This window comes from Gossypium hirsutum, chromosome A10, assembly GCF_007990345.1.
Source record: "Gossypium hirsutum isolate 1008001.06 chromosome A10, Gossypium_hirsutum_v2.1, whole genome shotgun sequence".
Lineage (NCBI taxonomy): Eukaryota > Viridiplantae > Streptophyta > Magnoliopsida > Malvales > Malvaceae > Gossypium > Gossypium hirsutum.
In genome coordinates, this window is record NC_053433.1 from 40,003,363 (window position 1) to 40,018,947 (window position 15,585).

Genomic DNA, 15,585 nt, shown 5'->3' on the forward strand with positions numbered 1-15,585 from the left:
TGCTACTACATTAGCCTCACCCAGATGATATTCAATCGAATAGTCATAACCTTTAAGCAACTCAATCCATCTACGCTGCTGAAGGTTCAGCTCCTTCTGAGTGAGGAGATACTTAAGGCTCTTGTGATCCGTGTAAATGATACACTTCTCACCAAACAAATAATGCCTCCAAATCTTCAATGTGAATACCATCGTAGCCAACTCCAAGTCATGCGTCAGATAGTTCGCCTCATGCGTCTTAAGCTGACGAGACGTATAAGCCACCACCTTACCTTTTTGCATTAACACACAACCCAAACCAATGTGTGATGCATCGCTGTAGACAATAAAATCTTTCCTAGATTCAGGCTAAATCAAGATAGGGGCCTCGGTCAGAACCTTCTTAAACCTCTCGAAACTTTCTTGCTGCGTATCTATCCAGTTAAACGGTACTCATTTACGTAACAACTTAGTCAGAGGTATAGTAATTAACGAAAATCCCTTAACAAACCTTCTATAATACCTAGCTAGACCCAGAAAACTTCGAATCTCGGATACCAACTTAGGCTGCTTCCAATCTAGAATAGCTTCAATTTTTCGAGGATCAACCCTAATCCCCTCAGCAGATATCACATGACCCAGAAAAGTTACCTCTCGTAGCCAGAACTCACACTTACTAAATTTAGCATACGATTGTTTCTCCTTCAAAATTCAAAGAATAGCTCGGAGATGTGCATCATGTTCATCCTTAGTCCTCGAATACACTAGAATGTCATCTATAAAAACCACTACGAACCGATCCAGATAGTGTTGGAACTCTCAGTTCATCAAATCCATAAAAGCTGCTGGTGCATTCGTAAGTCCAAACGGCATTACAAGGAACTCATAGTGACCATATCGAGTCCTAAACGCTATCTTGTAAACATTAGTCTTTTTAACCCTCAGTTGATGGTACCTAGATTGAAGATTTATCTTAGAGAAAATCGAAGCTCTACGAAACTGATCAAATAGATCATCAATCTTGGGTAAAGGGTACTTATTCTTAACAGTCAATTTATTCAATTGTCGGTAGTCGATGCACGTACGCATGGTTCCATCCTTCTTTTTCACAAATAACACCGATGCTCCTCACGGAGACACACTAGGACGAATGAACCCTTGATCCAGTAACTCTTGGATTTGTGCTTTAAGCTCCTTTGGTGCCATTTTAAAAGGGGCAATGGGCACCGGAGTTGTGCCCGACAATAGCTCAATCCCAAAATCAACTTCATGGTTTGGAGGTAACCCAAGTAGCTCATCAAGAAAGACATTCGAAAAATCCTTAATTGTTCTAATATTTTTAACAACCAGAACCTCAGAACTTGAAGTACTGATGTAGGCTAGATACGCTTCACAACCCTTACGAACCAACTTCTCAGCTTTAATTGCAAAAATCACATTTGAAAGGTAATTCCGTCGTACCCCAACATAACTACCTCATCTCCTTTTTCAGTTTTCAGTACCACTCACTTTGTAGCACAGTCCAAATTCACCTGATGCTTAACCAGCCAGTCCATGCCCAATATCATGTCGAGTTCTCCAAAAGGAAATTCCATCAAATCCGCTAAAAAGATCATTCCTTGAATCTCCAAAGGTACATCCTTAAACAGTTTATTCACTCTCACCGATTGTCCTAATGGACTCAATATAGTAACCTCAGTCGTAGTGTTTTCAACCATCACACCCAAAGTCTCAGATACAGTACATGCTACATACGAATGCGTAGGCCCAACATCAATCAATGCAGTACAAGGTACATTAAGAATAAAGAATGTACCTGTAATAACATCTGGGGTGTCTCCGTCCTCTCGGCAACGTGCAGCATAAACCAGTGCCGGCTACCTCGCCTCAGCATGACCAGCACCTCTACCCGGTGCGCCACGACCACAGCCCATACCATTTCCACCTCTGGCCTAACCACGACCTCTCAATGGCTGCGGAATCCCCTTCGATGGCTGAACAGTACCCATACCAGTAGCTTACATCTGATCGGGCCTACGTCGACAAACCCTTATGCGATCCTCCAAAGACCCGTACCTCAAACATGCCTCCATCTGCACCCAGCATGCGCCCTGATGGAGTTTCCCACAAATAGCACAAGACTGTGGCCCAAAAACAATAACAGGTCTGATTGGCCCATCAACTTTAGCCTTTTTCTTAGGCCTCCTAGCTGAACTTGAGGGCTCCCAAACCTTCTTACTCCTACCCCTGTCCGTCTCACGATTCTGGCGCTCAGCGCGTTCCACATCTTCAGTGACTTTTGCCTTTACCACCAATATAGAAAATCTCGCTCCCTCTTTGGAGCAATCAAAACTCGTAGATCATCGCTGAGGCTATCCTCAAAGTGAACACAGTGCTCAAATTTGTTGCCACCATCCCACGCGCATAGCGGCTAAGTCGCAGAAACTCAGACTCATATTCTACTATTGACTTATTGTAATATCCTGAATTAGGGCCTAATCGGAATAGTGGTTTTGTGACCACAAATTTGAGATAGAAATAATTATTTTATGATTATTTTGAGGTCTATGATATGATTACATGATTGTGTGAAAATTTCGTGAAGAAATTCTATGCATAAAGTACTTAATTTGAAGTTAGGGACTAAATTGAATAAGTTGCAAAACTTGCATTCTAGAAGTTTCTAGTATGAAATTGCTTTGAAATATTAATTAGGAGGGGTATTAAATAGAAATTTGACCAATTTCAAATTTTATGGACAAATATTGGACGTGAATGGAATTTTTGGAAAGTTTAGTAGTAAGGGCATTTTGGTCATTTAGGGGTAAAATGAATTAAAATACAAAATTAAAAGCCAATTTTGCTCATCTTCTTCACCATGGACGTGTATACCAAGGGAGACTCCATGGCTAGGGTTTCCAAGCTTCCAACCTCGATCGTAAGTCCGTTCTAGCCTCATTTTTAATGATTTTTACGTTTTTGGAGTCCCGGTAACTTGATTTAGCTTATGCTAGCCATAATTCAACCTAGGGTTCATATTTGGAAAAATACACATAGGTGAAATTTGTGTATTTTGGTGTTTTATGATGGAATATGAGGTTTTAAATTATGTTAGACAACTTGTGCTACTCGATTTTAAGTGAAAACGAGCAAAAGGGCTTAATCGGTAAAAATACCTAATAGTCATAAGTACATGTTAGAGTGAGAATTTGATGTTTCCATAGAAGGGAAAAATGATCAGCATGTCATAAAACATAAGAAAATAGGATGAAGTTTAATTTCTGAACCTTGGGGCAAAAGTGAAAATATGCAAAAGTTTAGGGGTCAAAATGAAAATTTTTAAAAATATGATTTTTGGACCCGTATGAATAGTGTGACTAATTATTACGCTAAATGTGATATTATAGATGAAGGAAATCGAGATTCGGGCTTAAATCGGGAAAATACAAGGTTATGGACTAAAATGGTAAATTGTTGTTTCTGGATCGAGGTAAGTTCGTATGATAATAATAATGCAATGTTATATTTGAATTATATTTCTTACCATTATTGCATATATTTTATGATTTAATATATTGGAAAAGTTGATGGAATGGTGTTTATGATGTGGAAATATGACATGAAAGAATGTTACATGAAATGCAAGAAAATGAAGATACATGACAAGTGATATATGAAATATGTGATATATGTTATGTAAAATCTTAAAAGCTGATTTGATATTTGAGTTGTGTCTTATTATACTATGAATGGACAATTGGTACTATGGATAGTGAGATTGACACTTCGAGTAAATTCGTACATAAATAATCTATCAATTCTTCTTATGTTATTATATTTTGATATCATACGAAATGTGGCTGCCTATCAAATGTTTATTTGATGTAAATTATGAATTTAAATTGATTACAGACAATTTAGTAAAATGTTGAAAAGTGAGGAATTTCCCGATTGAACCTTCGATGATACGAATGATCTATTGTGAGGTCGCATGTGTAGTACTAAATGCAGGCTACTATGCGTACCCGAAAACTGTGATCACGTGTGTAGTACTAAGTGCAGGCTACTACGTGTATTAGATGGTGAGGTCACGTGTGTAGTACTAAGTGCAGGCTACTACATGTACCAGATTGTTGGTCGCATGTGTAGTACTAAGTGCAGGCTACTATGCGTACTAGATAGCTTCGGCTACAAGTGTGGAAATGTGAAAATGTGCAGGCAATTGTGTATCTTTTATTATTCCGATGAGTTCAACGGGAATTCGAATAAATGAAAATACATGTGAAAGTGATTATGTGATGAACAAGTGCAAGTATATGTTTATTTGAATTTATGAGTAATATGCTCAATATTTGAGCGAACCTCGGTAAAATGGAATGGATTAAGTGAAATTGTGTAAAAGTGAACTTTAATAGTAAAACAGTATTAGACAGCAGCAGTGCATGACTTTTAAAATTCACTAAAAATTGTGTAAGTTCAATTAAATTTAAAAAAAAATTATGGAAATAAATCTTAATGAGTCTATTTTCACATGAAAGAAACAGAGGAAGCAAAATAATTCTATATTGTGTGATATTTGAATTCTTGTGAAACAGGGTCTGAATGAATTCGAGATCCCCTGTTCTGACTTTAGAAATTCACCATAAATTGTAAAAAAATTATTGAAGTCATACCTTACATGCATGGATTCCTTATTGAATCTAATTTTAAGGGAAACAAACGGCATGGTATTTGGAATTCTGTACATGGAGAAATTCGGTTCGTAGTGGACAGGGGTCAGAGTAGTCATACCCTGAAACAGGGGATATTTTAACTAATAAACTGTACTAAATGGTAAGTAGATATATGAGTTTAGTTTCATAGAAAATTTACGGAATTGGATTTCGAGTTTTGTAACTTGAGATATGATTTTTTTTAACATCGGGACTCCAGAAAACAGCCTGCCCTGAATATGTGTAATTGTACAATTATAGTGTTTTATCTTGAAAAGCATGGTAGTAATTGCTTATTATTTTCATATGAACTTACTAAGCGTAAAGCTTACCCATCCTCTCCATTTCTTTAGTATTGGCAGGTCGGCTCGGGGTTGGAGATCATCGGAGGCAAAATCACACCATCAAACTATCATTTTTGGGAAAATTAATTCAAATATTAGTAATATCAAGTGAGTGGCATGTATAGGAAGTTGGTTTGTGATATGTATTTTTATTATGATTTTGACCATACGTATCAGTCTGCATTGAGTTATCGTATAAAATCATGAGATGTGGTCCTTATCCATTATGTTTTATAAGTTTAATTAATCGTACCATGTCCTATGTTTTGATGTGATGATATAGTTAGCTTTGTTTATTATGCATGTGTTCGAAAAGTTTTGAATTAAATGAAATTTTATGGCCCGGTTTTCGTCTATGTGTATTGTTAGGCCTGGTAATGCCTCGTACTCTGTTCCGGCCTTGGATATGGGTAAGGGGTGTTACACTTATCCCCTTGGGTCAGATTCAGAAACTCTCTCCTCCGGGCGTCCACATAACTAGCGCCCACATATTTCCCTTGGAATGCAGTTTTGAACAACTCCCAAGTCAACCGGTCAGGCTGAGTACCCTCTTTAACTGTAAGCCACCATTGATAGGCTTCATCTTCTAGCAAAGACACCGCACCTTTTAGGTTTTGCTTAGTGTTGCAGTCGAGGTCGTCCATGATCCTCTCAGTGGTCTCAATCTAATATTCAGCCACATTAGGGGCAACTCCAGCAATAGCCCTAAAAATATCAGTCCCATTAGACATGAGTCGTTCCGTCACCGACCCACAGCCCACAGTAACAGCATTTGGCCCAGTGACCCTTTCCAAAATTTGCAACATAGCTTGGGACAATGCATCGTCCCTAGCTGCACGATCGTGAGACCCTCTTTCAATTACAGGTGAAGTTGGTGCCTCTCTATCTTCATTGTTAGGCATACGGTCCGATGCTGACGATCCAGCTCGAGCCCCTCTACGGCCTCCATCGCGGCCTCTTGTTGTAACTCCCCTAACCTGTAACCATTGCTAGAATAGCTTAAGAGGCATTACCGAACCCATAACTCAGATCCGAACAACCAGAGAACAAAAATTATCTCAATTCAATAAAATATAGATCATACATATTTAACACAAACTTTAAACAATCATACGAGGTCTAAATCATACATTCAAGACTAATTCAATAACATCAAGAAGTTTTAGAACTTAGAAAAAATTTTAACTTTTAAAAGGTCACACGCCCGTGTGAACAGGCCATGTGCCTCACACGGCCTTAGGGACACCCGTGTGTCTAAGCCATGGCGAAACAGGGCATAGCTACTGACTTACCCACACGGCTACAAGACACGCCCGTGTGCTTTGGCCGTGGTTGAGTCTAACTTTGGCCACATGGCTAGCCACATGCCCATGTGCTTTGGTCGTGTTCGAGCCTGACTTACAATTGTAGGGTACCCCAGGGGACACACGACCGTGCAACATAGCCGTGTGTCGCACACGGCTGAGACACACGCCCATGTCTTTGCCCGTGTGGACAAAAATAGGCCATTTGAATAACCAAATTGCCAACCCAAAATGGGTCAACCTACCAGTAAAGAAACAAGCATATTTACTCAACCTTTTAAGCCAATATCTATACCAAATCATACATAATTTATGCTAAAACATTAGCAATCATTTCCATTCTCAATTAACCAACCAAAACATACCAAATTGTACATTGGCATCACATATTATATTCTATTATCAAACTATAAGTTCAAACATAAACTAGCCAAATCACATGGCTAAATATATACATGCCATACTTCAAAATATACAATTTCAAAATACCAAAATGAGGTTCGATAGTGTGGTAAAGATCCTTGGCGATCCCCGAGCTTGCAGTAACACCGATATCTAAAAAACAATACAAACATACACAATGTAAGCTTTCAAAAGCTTAGTAATCTCGTACCAAAAACATCAATAGGATAAGCTCGTACCAAAAACATCAACAGTATAAGCTCGTACCAAAAACATCAACAGTATATAAAATATGAAACATCAGCACATAAGTACTTATACATTCTCAACTCATTCATCAAATCCATGCCAACATCATCCATATGTTTGTACCAAATTCAATAAACTTTTTAGGCATTATACCATCTACCATATAGGTATTATACTTACTTGAACATTCCCGTATTCATTCGTTTTCATTCTCACCTCTTGTTATGATATTTTAAGATTTTTCGAATATCACCAATGCTTTAAATATCCGCACACTTAGTGCTTTAAATATTATCCGAAGCTATAATAATTCTGCACACTTAGTGCCATCTCAATTAACCGAAGTTATTTTATCGCCCACTTAGTGCCTTATATAGCCGAAGCTAAATTAACTCGCACACTTAGTGCCAAATACCAATGGTTTATCACCGAATTCGTCCAACTCAAATATATATACATTTATGTATAATCAAAATAGCAATATATACTTACAACATCATGTTCTATGTACAAACTTACCTCGTACTCGAAATTGTCGACTCGGACTATTTACTCTACAAACTTCGACTTCCCTCGGTCTAAATCCAAATTCCTCTTTCCTTGATCTATACGTATTCAAAATTAACCCTTTTATTGACCAAATCATTCAAAACAATCCATATACACCTATTTAGGGCATTTTACAAAATAGCCCTCACATTTTCACTTTTTGACACTTTAGTCCCTAAATCATAGAATCACAAAATACACATAATTTACTTATACTCATGCTTAGCCGAATTCTTCTATCTCTCATACAAGTCCATACATTTCATTTATTTCACATTTCAGTCCCTCAAAATAACACTTTTATAATTTAGCCCAAATTACTCAATTTCATCAAAAATTCAAAGACAAAACATGTAAACCCAGCATCAAGCTTTGATAATTCACCAACTAACATCACAAAGCTCATAGCTTCATCAATGACACATTTCAGAATTATCATCAAAATTAGAAATTGAGGCATGGGTTTGATAGTATTCGAAGCAACATTTAGAAAAACGTAGTAATTATCAAAAACCAAGCAAAACACATACCCAAATTAAGATTCCAATGTGCAGAATGTTAAAACACAAAACCTAGCTTTTCTTTCTTCAATTTCGACATGAAGAAAATTAATATGGCTTCATTTTATGCTTTGTTTTATTTAACTAATAATTATTAAACAAATACCCATTTTACCATTTATTTAGACATATAAAAATCCTTTTAAATAAGGCCATATATGTCCACTAACTAAGTAAAGGGCAAAATAACCATAAGGACCTCTCAATTATAAAGCCAAGTCAAATAAGCACTTTTAATATCTAGCACATAGCTTTTACATTTTACGCGATTAGATCCTTTTTGCAAATTAAACACAGAAACAATTAAATTTTCACACGAGACTTTCACAAATGTCAATTCACTTACGAAAAATAATATTAAAATAATTTTATAACTCAGATTTATGTTCCTAAAACCACTATTCTGACTAGGGTCGAAACCGGACTGTTACAATTCTCCCCCTTAAAGATTTTCGTCACTGAAAATCTTACTATTAAACAAATTTGAATATTGGTATCTCATAGAATCTTCAGGCTCCCATGTGGCCTCTTCAATACCATGCTGCTGCCACATCACTTTAACTAATGGAATTTTCTTATTTCTCAGCTCTTTAACTTCACTAGCTAATATACGGATTGGCTTTTCTTCGTAAGTCATATCAGACTGAATCTCTATTTCAGACGAAGGAATCACATGTGAAGGATCGGATCTGTATCGTCAAAGCATTGACACGTGAAACACATTATGAATCTTTTCTAACTCTGGTGGCAATAACAATCTATAAGCTACTGGCCCAATACGCTCGATAATCTTGTACGTTCTGATGAACCTCGGACTTAATTTGCCTTTTCTACCAAACCAAAGCACTTTCTTCCATGGAGACACTTTCAAAAACAATTTATCGTTAATCTCAAACTCAATGTCTTTTCTTTTCAAATTCGCATAAGATTTCTGACGATTGGAAGCTGCTTTCAAATTATCTCGGATCACTTTAACTTTTTGCTCAATTTCTTTTATCAAATCAACCCCGTGAATCTTATTTTCGTTGAGCTCTGTCCAATACAAAGGTGTACGAAATTTGCGACCATATAAAGCTTTATAGGGTGCCATTTTAATGCTCGACTGAAAACTGTTATTATAAGTGAATCAATTAAAGGTAGATATTGTTCCCACATGCCTTCAAACTCAAGAATGCAACATCTCAACATATCCTGGAGTATCTGAATAATTCGCTCGGATTGACCGTCTATTTACGGATGAAAAGCAGTACTAAAATGCAATTTAGTACCCATAGTATCTTGTAATTTCTTTCAAAATCGTGATGTGAATCTCAGATCTCTGTCTGATATAATAGATGATGACCACACCGTGCAATCTCACGATATCAGAAACGTATAATTTAGCTAACTTATCAAGCGAGTAATTGGATCGAACTAGAATAAAATGAGCTAATTTCGTTAAACGATCGACTATAATCTAAATTGCATCTTTCTTTCTTGGAGACAGGGGCAAAGTTGAAACAAAGTCCATGGTCACTCGATCCCATTTCCACTCTGGAACCATAATCGGTTGTAACAATCCCGATGGCACTTGATGTTTTGTTTTAACTTGCTGACAGATCAAACATTTAGAAACAAATTCAGAGATATATCTTTTCATTTCGTACCACCAATAATGTTGTTTCAGATCATTATACATTTTCGTACTACCCAGATACACAGATAAACGAATACTGTGAGCTTCACTCAGAATCTTTTGAATTAATTTTGTATTTCTCGGAACACAAATTTGATCTCAAAATCTCAAACAATCATCTTTGTCAACTCTGAATTCTGAATCATACTCTACATCTCACTGAGCTCATTTAGCTAAAATTTCATTATCAATCCTCTAAGCGTCGATAATCTGCTGTAAGAACAAAGGTCTTGCTTTCAATTCAGTTCAAACTGAACCATCACCGGATAGAACCAAATGAGTATTCATCGCACACAAAGCAAACAACGATTTTCAACTCAAGGCATCAACAACAACATTAGCTTTTTCCATATGATAATCAATCACAAGTTCGTATTCTTTTAGCAATTCAAGCCATCTTCTCTGTCGCAGATTCAAATATTTTTGAATCATCAAATACTTCAAACTCTTATGATCAGAATACACATGACATTTCTCATTGAACAGGTAGTGACGCCAAATTTTTAGAGCAAACACAATCACAGCTAACTCAAGATCGTGTGTTGGATAGTTCTTTTCGTATAGCTTCAACTGTCTCGAAGCATAACCAATGACTTTGCCTTCTTGCATTAAAACATATCCTAGACCAATCAATGAAGCATCACTATAGATCAGAAATTCTTTACCTGATTCGGTTGTACTAAAATCGGAGCTTTAGTCAACAAAGTTTTCAACTGATCGAAACTGTTCTGACACTTTTCTGAGCACTCAAATTTCACATCCTTCTGAAGTAATTTTGTCAACGGAGTCGCAATCATCGAAAAGCCTTTCACAAATATTCTATAATAACCAGCAAGTCCCAAAAAATTGCAGACTTGAGAGACATTTCTTGGAGGTTTCCAATCCAGAATAACTGAAATTTTGCTCGGATGAACTCAGATACCAGATGCCGATACAATATGACCCAGGAAACCAACTTCTAGTAACCAGAACTCACATTTACTGAATTTCACATAGAATTGCTTATCTCGTAAAATCTATAGCACTAATCTCAAATGCTCAGCATGTTCGGATTCATCACGTGAATAAATCAATATGTCGTCAACAAATACAACAAAAAATTGATCTAAATACGGTCTAAAAATTCTATTCATCAAATCCATAAAGATAGCAGGTGCATTAGTCAATCCAAAAGGTAAAACTAAGAATTCATAGTGGTCGTATCTCGTTCGAAAGGAAATTTTTGGAATATCTGAATCTTTCACTCGCAACAAATAATAGCCTGATCTCAAATCTATTTTCGAAAACACAGCAGCTCCTTTCGGGGCAGAGGATATTTATTCCTGATAGTCACTTTATTCAACTGATGATAATCGATACACATTCTCATCATACCATCTTTCTTTTTTCAAATAAAACTGAAGCACCCCAAGGTGAGAAACTCGGTCTGGCAAATCCTCTATCTGTCAACTCTTGCAACTGAGACTTCAATTCTTTTAACTCAGTTGGAGCCATTCTGTACGGAGCTATTGAAATTGGAGTACTACCTGGTACCAATTCAATACCAAATTCTAACTCTCTAACCGAAGGTAATCCCGAAAGTTCTTCAGGAAATACATCAAGGAACTAACACACAACAGGCATTGATTCAACTTTCTTTTCTGACACTCTCGAATCAATCACATATGCAAAATAAGCTTCACAACCCTTTCTCAGAATAGTTAAAGCTTTCATCGAAGATATTCTAGAAGGCAATCCATTCAAATCACTAGATTCAATTCTAACTATTTCGTTATTCTTGCATCTCAAATCAATAGTTTTTCATTTGCAGTTCACCACAGTATCATGCAAAGTTATCAATCCATACCCAGAATTACATCAAATTCATCAAAAGGTAACAACATCATATTAGCCGAAAAACAAGTGTCTTGAAACATTAATTGATAATTCTTGCATACTTTATCAACCAGAACACATCTGCTTAGGGGGTTTGAAACTCTAATTACAAGTTTAGTTGACTCTACATGTAAAGTCTTACTGTTCACTACGTTCATGGATATATACGAATCTGTTGATCCAGGATCTATCAAAGCAATATCAAAGCAATCACATAAGTATCGCAGAGAGTAAATGTACCTGTAATCACATCTGGCGATGAAGCTTCGTCGTGAGCTCGGATAGCATAGGCTTTTGCAGGTGCACGAGCCTCAAATCTAACAGCTGTGCTTTTGTTCCTCTTTGACTACCGCTTATATTTCCTGAATTTCTGGGAGGTCTACCATGAGATGCATTACCACTCTGCCTCAGATTCTAAACATTATCTTTTTCAACTAAATCTGGGCATTCTTTTATAAAATGATTTCTTGAACCACAACTATAACAAGCTCGGTTATTACTTTTTCCCTAACATTCTCCGAAATGTCATCTTCCACATTAATCACACTTAGGCTTTTCATTCTTTGTATTATCAACACTGGCAACAGACGTAGCTGAAGATTTGAAATTTGATTGCGATCTAACACGATCTCTGTTCAAATGTCCTATGCTAGTCTTTGAACGGCTGCTATCATCCCTAAACTTCTTTGATCTCGATTGAAATGATTTTCCAAATGATCTTTTTCATACCTCTCGAGCTTCAAAATCAGCTTTTCTTTTCTCTTTCCTAAGACCTTCAGCTTTACATGCTCGTTCCACTAGTACAACGAATTCTTTGATTTCCAGAATCCCGACAAACAAACGAATATCTTCGTTCAAACCATCTTCAAATCTTTTGCACATTATTGCTTCTGAAGATAACATTCTCGGGCATACTAACTCAACCTTACAAATTCCCGCTCATATTCTGTGATAGATATACGGCCTTGTTTAAGTTCGAGAAACTCTTTGCATTTCTGATCAATGAATCTTTGACTAATATATTTCTTCCACCAATGGTACGTCGTATCTCTCAGAAGGGAAACAACACATTTTATACATTCCTCGGGACTCAAAGACAATTCATCAAACACTCTTATCGTATTCTCTAACCAAAACTCGGCTTTTTCAGCATTATCGCTCATTGTAGCTCGAAACTCTTCAGCACCTTATTTTTTAATCTTATCGACTGGTGATCTACTTAACAAAACCTGATTCACAGGTGGCATAATAGGAGTTTGAGGAGGATTAACCGGGGGTAGAGGTTGTTGTACAGCCGAATTGGTTCTAATATATTGGGTGAACCAATCATTCCTCATCTGATAGAAGGCTTGTCTAGCCTCACCATCACAGCTACTTGTAGCAGGTCGAGAATCAGCTTGCACCGTCCCTTGTGCGGGAGCAGGTGCATTGCTTTCAACATCATCTGCTACGGCTCTTTCGGGATCCATTTTCTGTATAAAAGCACATTTCAATGTCAGGATTCATCACACTATCTCAGTTCATAAATATGGCATGTATAGCTAGACTCAAAAATGCTATAGTAGTCCTATAACGGGCTAAACCCTAGCTTTGGTACCAATAAAATGTAACACCTTTATCCCGTAACCATCGCCGGAATAGGTTAAAAGGCATTATTGGATTCACAACTCAGATCCGAACAACCACAGAACAAAAATCATCTCAATTCAAAAAAATATAGATCATACATATTTAACACAAAATTTAAACAATCATACGAGGTATAAATCATACATTTAAGACTAATTCAATAACATCAAGAAGTTTCAAAACTTAGAAAAATTTTCAACTTTTAAAAGGTCACATGCCAGTGTGAACATGCCGTGTGCTCACACGGGCTTAGACACACGTGCGAAACAGGGCATAGCTACTGACTTGCCCACACGGCTACAAGACACGCTCGTGTGCCTTGGCCATGGTCGAGTCTGACTTTGGCCACATTGCTAGCCACACGCCCGTGTGCTTTGGCTGTGTTCGGGCCTGACTTACAATTGTAGGGTACCCTAGGGGATACACGACCGTGCAACATAGCCGTGTGTCACACATGACTGAGACACATGCCTGTGTCTCTACCTGTGTGGACAAAAATAGGCCATTTTAATAACCAATTTGCCACCCCAAAATGGGTTAACCTACAAGAAAAGAAACAAGCATATTTGCTCAACCTTTTAAGCCAATATCTATACCAAATCATACATAATTTATGCTAAAACATTACCAGTCATTTCCATTCTCAATTAACCAACCAAAACATACCAAATTGTACATTAGCATCACATATTATATTCCATTATCAAACTATAAGTTCAAACATAAACTAGCCAAATCACATGGCTAAATATATACATCACCAAACATAATCCCACAACTACTAGCCTATACATGCCATACTTCAAAATATACAATTTCAAAAATACCAAAATGAGGTTCGATAGTGTGGTAAAGATCCTTGACGATCCCCGAGCTTGCAGTAGCACCAATATCTAAAAAACAATACAAACATACACAAAGTAAGCTTTCAAAAGCTTAGTAATCTTGTACCAAAAACATCAATAGTATAAACTCGTACCAAAAACATCAACAGTATAAGTTCGTACCAAAAACATTGACAGTATATAAAATATGAAATATCAACACATAAGTACTTATATATTCTCAAATCATTCATCAAATCCATGCCAACATCATCCATATGTTTGTACCAAATTCAATAAACTTTTTAGGCATTATACCAACATTCTCATATTCATTCGTTTTCATTCTCACCTCTTGTTCTGATATTTTAAGATTTTCTGAATATCACCAATGCTTTAAACATCCGCACACTTAGCGCTTTAAAGATTAGCCGAAGCTATAATAATTTCGCGAACTTAGTGTCATCTCAATTAACCGAAGCTATTTTATCACACACTAAGTGCCTTATATAGCCGAAGCTAAATTAACTCACACAGTTAGTGCCAAATACCAATTGTTTATCACCGAATTCATCCAAATCAAATATATATACATCTATGTATAATCAAAATAGCAATATATACTTACAACATCATGTTCTATGTACGAACTTACCTCGTACTCAAAATTGTTGACTCGAACTGCTTACTCTACAATCTTCGACTTCCCTCAGTCTAAATCCGAATTCCTCTTTCCTTGATCTATAAGTATTCAAAATTAACCCTTTTATTCACCAAATCATTCAAAACAATCCATATACACCTATTTAGGGCATTTTACAAAATAGCCCTCACATTTTTACATTTTGACACTTTAGTCCCTAAATCACAAAATCACAAAATACACATAATTTGCTCATACTCATGCTTAGCCGAATTCTCTTATCTCTCATACAAGTTCATACATTTCATTTATTTTACATTTTAGTCCCTCAAAATAACATTTTTACAATTTAGCCCAAATTACTCAATTTCATAAAAAATTCAAAGACAAACATGTAAACCCAACATCAAGCTTTGATAATTCACCAACTAACATCACAAAGCTCATAGCTTCATCAATGGCACATTTCAAAATTATCATCAAAATCAGAAATTGAAGCATGGGTTTGATAGTATTCAAAGCAACGATTACAAAAAATGTAGAAATTATCAAAAACCAAGCAAAACACATACCTGAATTAAGCTTTCAATATGCCGAATGTTAAAACACAAAACCTAGCTTTTATTTCTTCAATTTCGGCATGAACAAGATGAACATGGCTTCATTTTATGCTTTGTTTTATTTAACTAATAATTATTAAACAAATACCCATTTTACCCTTTATTTAGACATATAAAAATCCTTTGAAATAAGGCCATATATGTCCATTAACTAAGTAAAGGGCATAATAACCACATAAGCACCTCTCAATTATAAATCAAAGTCAAATAAGCACTTTTA

At 36.4% G+C, this 15,585-nt stretch overlaps 1 protein-coding gene across 1 annotated transcript; it reads right to left on the reverse strand.

The window, feature by feature from the left end:
• Window positions 1-1,107: 1,107 nt before the first annotated feature.
• LOC107895661 (uncharacterized) lies at window positions 1,108-5,679 on the reverse strand. The gene is made up of 4 exons (XM_016820908.1): window positions 5,583-5,679; window positions 2,028-2,314; window positions 1,489-1,856; window positions 1,108-1,309 (listed from the first exon to the last, which is right to left on the reverse strand). The coding sequence occupies exons 1-4, from the start codon at window positions 5,677-5,679 to the stop codon at window positions 1,108-1,110; spliced, it is 954 nt and encodes a 317-aa protein (XP_016676397.1).
• Between the last annotated feature and the right edge of the window lie 9,906 nt (window positions 5,680-15,585).